This window comes from Pistacia vera, unplaced genomic scaffold (assembly GCF_008641045.1).
Source record: "Pistacia vera cultivar Batoury unplaced genomic scaffold, PisVer_v2 Contig838, whole genome shotgun sequence".
Taxonomy (NCBI): Eukaryota; Viridiplantae; Streptophyta; class Magnoliopsida; order Sapindales; family Anacardiaceae; genus Pistacia; species Pistacia vera.
In genome coordinates, this window is record NW_022196710.1 from 592,403 (window position 1) to 596,782 (window position 4,380).

At 50.2% G+C, this 4,380-nt stretch overlaps 1 protein-coding gene across 1 annotated transcript; it reads right to left on the bottom strand.

Annotated features, from left to right (window-relative positions):
* Positions 1-1,037: 1,037 nt before the first annotated feature.
* Positions 1,038-4,034, bottom strand: LOC116118121 (the record flags this gene model as incomplete). The annotated part of the gene is given in 1 exon segment (XM_031404088.1): positions 1,038-4,034. A coding segment is annotated over 1 exon segment (2,997 nt), but the record flags the coding sequence as incomplete, so codon positions are not given.
* Between the last annotated feature and the right edge of the window lie 346 nt (positions 4,035-4,380).

Sequence of the window (4,380 nt, forward strand, 5' to 3'; positions counted from 1 at the left end):
GCTCTTTTGTCTGACGTCTGTGTCGTTTTTTGTATTCTGAACTTGGGCGTTTGGTGCCATATATATTACTTTTGATTGTTCGGGTTTCTCGTGTTGTCTCCTTGGATGAATGAACTGTTCTTTTGTTTCTCTTCCTTATTTTCGTGCGTGTTACCTCAGCGTGGCCTGATGGCTAAGGCATGTAGGCCTTATGTCAGGCTGAGTTGGTGCTTTGGTTAACGGTATAGGACTAGTTCGTTCGGTCGGGTTGACCGAGTGTGTAGTCCCCTAGATGAGTGGCAGTGCATCTTGAGTTCAGTTTTTGGGTTGGATGGGGCCGGTCCCAAGGTGCCAAGTCTTGGATCGGGCAGGGCCGATCTTAAGGTGTTCTCGAGAGTCGAGTAGGGTGGATTCGATCGTGAGTAATTCGTCGTCCAGGTCAACTTGAGGGTGTCCGTACGTATATCCGGCATGGCCGATTTGAAGGTGTCCGTACGCTCATCGGGCGTGGCCGATTTGAAGGTGTTCGTATGTTCATCAGGCGTGGCCGATTTGAAGGTGTTCGTATGTATATCGGGCGTAGCTGATTTGAAGGTGTTCGTATGTATATCGGGCAGGGCCGATTTGAAGGTGTCCGTGCATTCATCGGGCATGGCCGATTTGAAGGTGTTCGTATGTTCATCGGGCATGGTCGATTTGAAGGTGTACGTTCGTTCATCGGGCATGGCCGATTTGAAGGTGTTCGTATGTTCATCCGGCATGGCCGATTTGAAGGTGTAAGTAACTTGATTCGAAGATGATAATTACTGAATAATACTTCATTAAATATCTGGCCATGAGGCCGACTGTCTAAGAGGAGGTGGATAGGCCCACTCATCCTTTTTATTAACAATGAAAAGAAATGAGAAAAGAAAAACAAAATTCCCGTCAAGGACAGGGTTCACCTATGAGTAGTAACGTTTGAGGTGAACCGCATTCCAACTGTTGTTGATGTCTTTGCCCTCGGGGGTCTGGAGTTTGTAGGCGCCCTTCCCTGCTTCTTTGATTATCTTGTAGGGGCCTTCCCAGGTGGGTCCGAGTTTGCCAGAGTTAATCTCCTTGGTATTTTGGAAAACCTTACGAAGGACCCAATCACCTATCCTGAAAGTGCGGATCCTCACGCTACGGTTATAGTGTCGGGCGGCCTGTTGCTGGTAGACTGCGTTGTTGATGCTCGCTTGTTCCCGTAGCTCGTCCACAGTGTCTAGGTTCTGGCAAATGTTTTGGCTATTTGATTTCTCGTCCGCCCACTGGAGCCTGGTGGACGGAACTGATATTTCGGCTAGAATGACTGCTTCTGAACCATATGTCAGGGAGAAAGGTGTTTCACCAGTTGATGATCAAGCCGTGGTTCGGTATGACCAGAGGACTCCGGGTAGCTCGTCCGCCCATGCGCCCTTAGCTTTATGTAATCGCTTCTTCAGTGTCTACATGATTGTTTTGTTTGACGACTCGGCCTAGCCGTTAGACTGGGGGTTGCGGGGTGTTGAGAAGCTTAACTTTATTCCCCACATGTCACAGAAATCCGTGAAGCCTGAGCTAATGAACTGGGACCCATTATCGGTGACAATCTCCTTTGGTATTCTTAACCTATAGATCACGTTCTTCCAGATGAAAGCTTTGACTTCTCGGTCTCTGACTTGAGCGAAGGCTTCGGCTTCGATCCACTTGGTGAAGTAGTCTGTCACTGCCAACATGAAGACTCGTTGCCCCGGTGTAGTAGGTAGCTTTCCCACGATGTCCATTCCCCATTTCATGAATGGCCACGGTGTCAGGATGGAATGGAGTCGTTCTGGTGGGAGGTGCGAAACGTGAGCAAACCTCTGACAGCTGTCGCATCTCTTTGCGTAAGCGATTGAGTCGGTGCGGATAGTCTGCCAGTAGTAACCTACGGTGATCACCCGGTGAGCAAGACTACGCCCCCCTGCATGGTTGCCACATTTGCCTTCATGGAGTTCGGCTAGAACACTTTGGGCCTCTTCTAGGCTTATGCATTTGAGGTAGGGGCCTGAGAACGACTTTCTGAGGAGTTGCCCCTCATGTAGGGTGAATCTGGCAGCTTTTGCTTTCAATCGGCGTGCTTCGTTCTTGCCAGCCGGGAGCTCATCGTCTTCCAGGTACTTCACTATCGAGGTCATCCAACAGTCGGCTTGCTCAATGCCCATGGCTTCTATAGGAGACTTGTTAGGTGGCGGTTCTTTCCAGTTGGCTGGCCACTGCATGAATAGGAGGGGGATGGATGACTGAGAGGAACATGGGAGTGCTGAGCCAAGGTTGGCGAGGGCGTCGGCATGGTTGTTCTTAGCTCTGGGGATCTGTACTATCGAGAACTCTTCGAATTCGGCCTGCAACTCTTTGACCATGCTTAGATATGATGTCATTTTTGAGTCACGTGCTTGGTACGTACCTTGTAGTTGGTTGACCACGAGTTGGGAGTCCGACTTCACTTCTAGTCTCTTGGCGCCAATTTCTCTGGCCAAGGTAAGTCCAGCTAGGAGGGCTTCGTATTCGGCCTCGTTATTCATGCACTTGAACCCACAGCGGACTGCTCGCTGGATGATGTCTCCCTCTGGTGCGATCAGTACTATTCCGAGTCCGCTTCCATTGACATTACTCGATCCGTCTACTAGGAGAGTCCACTTTGAAGGTGGTGCGCCGTTCATGCATAGTAATTCTTTTTCGGCCTGGGCGGTTTCGCTTGGTGTGAAGTCGGCAATGAAATCTGCTAGTGCCTGGGACTTGACGGCGGTGCGTGGTTGGTATGATACGTCGTACTCGCTGAGTTCTACTGTCCATTGCATGAGTCGGCCTGATAGCTCTGGTTTGTGCAATATTTTCTTGAGCGGGAATGAGGTGATCACAACTATAGGATGGCACTGGAAATACGGTCTGAGCTTCCTGGATGCATGGATGAGGGCAAGGGCAAGCTTTTCCAGTTGGCTGTATCGAGTTTCTGCGTCGAGGAGCGACTTGCTAATGTAGTAGACCGGTGACTGCTTTGTTTCTTCTTCTCGAACTAGCACCGCTGATATGGCCGTCTCTGAGACCGCTAGGTAAGTGTAGAGCTTCTCCCCGTCCATGGGTTTGGACAGCAGCGGGGGGGTAGTCAAATACCTCTTCAGCTGTTGTAGGGCTTCTTCGCATGAGGGGGTCCAATCGAACTTGTTGGATTTTTTGAGGGCGTGGAAGAAGAGGTGGCACTTGTCAGCGGACCTGGAGATGAAGCGGCTCAGGGCGGCCACTCGTCCTGCAAGACGCTGGACATCTCTGACGCAAGTCGGGGATGGTATGCTGAGGACCGCTCTGATCTGGTCGGGGTTTGCTTCTATTCCTCGCTGAGTAACCATATAGCCTAAGAATTTACCTGATGAGACGCCGAATGAGCACTTTTCTGGGTTCAGTTTCATGTTGTACTTCCGGAGAATGGCGAATGCCTGGCTAAGGTGGTCGAGGTGTTGTTCGGCAATCAGGGATTTGACAAGCATGTCGTCGATGTAAACTTCCATGGTCTTCCCTAAGTGGTCAGAGAACATTTTGTTGACCAGACGTTGGTAGGTGGCTCCGGCGTTTTTCAGTCCAAACGACATTACTTTATAACAATAGGTTCCCCTCTCTGTGATAAAAGCTGTCTTCTCCTGGTCGTCCGCATGCATCAGAATCTGATTGTATCCCGAGAAGGCGTCCATGAAACTGAGGAGTTCGTGCCCTACGGTCGCGTCTACCATCATGTCGATATGTGGGAGGGGGAAAGAATCCTTGGGGCAGGCTTTGTTTAAGTCAGTGAAGTCGATGCAGACTCTCCACTTCCCGTTCTTTTTCTTTACAACTACAACGTTTGCCAGCCATTCGGGGTAGTGGACCTCTCTGATCATGCCGTTGTTTAGGAGCTTTTCAATCTCTTCATTGATGATCTTGTTTCGCTCAGGTGCGAATTTCCTCCTCTTCTGCTTGACTGGCGGGTGGTCTGGATCTGCCTTGAGCTGATGGACCATTGCGTCTGGATTGATTCCGGTCATGTCAGTATGGGACCAGGCGAAACAGTCTTTGTTCTGTTTTAGAAATTCTATCAGCTTCTCTCTTGTCTTGGGGTCGAGGCGGGAGCCTATGTGTGTCTTCCTCTCCGGGTCATTCGGATGTATTTGCACTTCATCCAACTCCTCAATGGTCGGTTGGTCAGGCTCTGTTCGAGGGATTGGACGAGACTGTAATTGCTATGAAGAGTTTCCCTTGCCTTTGAAGGCGTTTTTGTAGCAGTCCCTGGAAGCTTTAGGGTCACCCTTGATCTCCCGTACTCCCCACTTGGTCGAAAACCTGATTGTCTGATGGAAAGTAGGTGGGACTGCCCGCATGTCGTGGATCCAG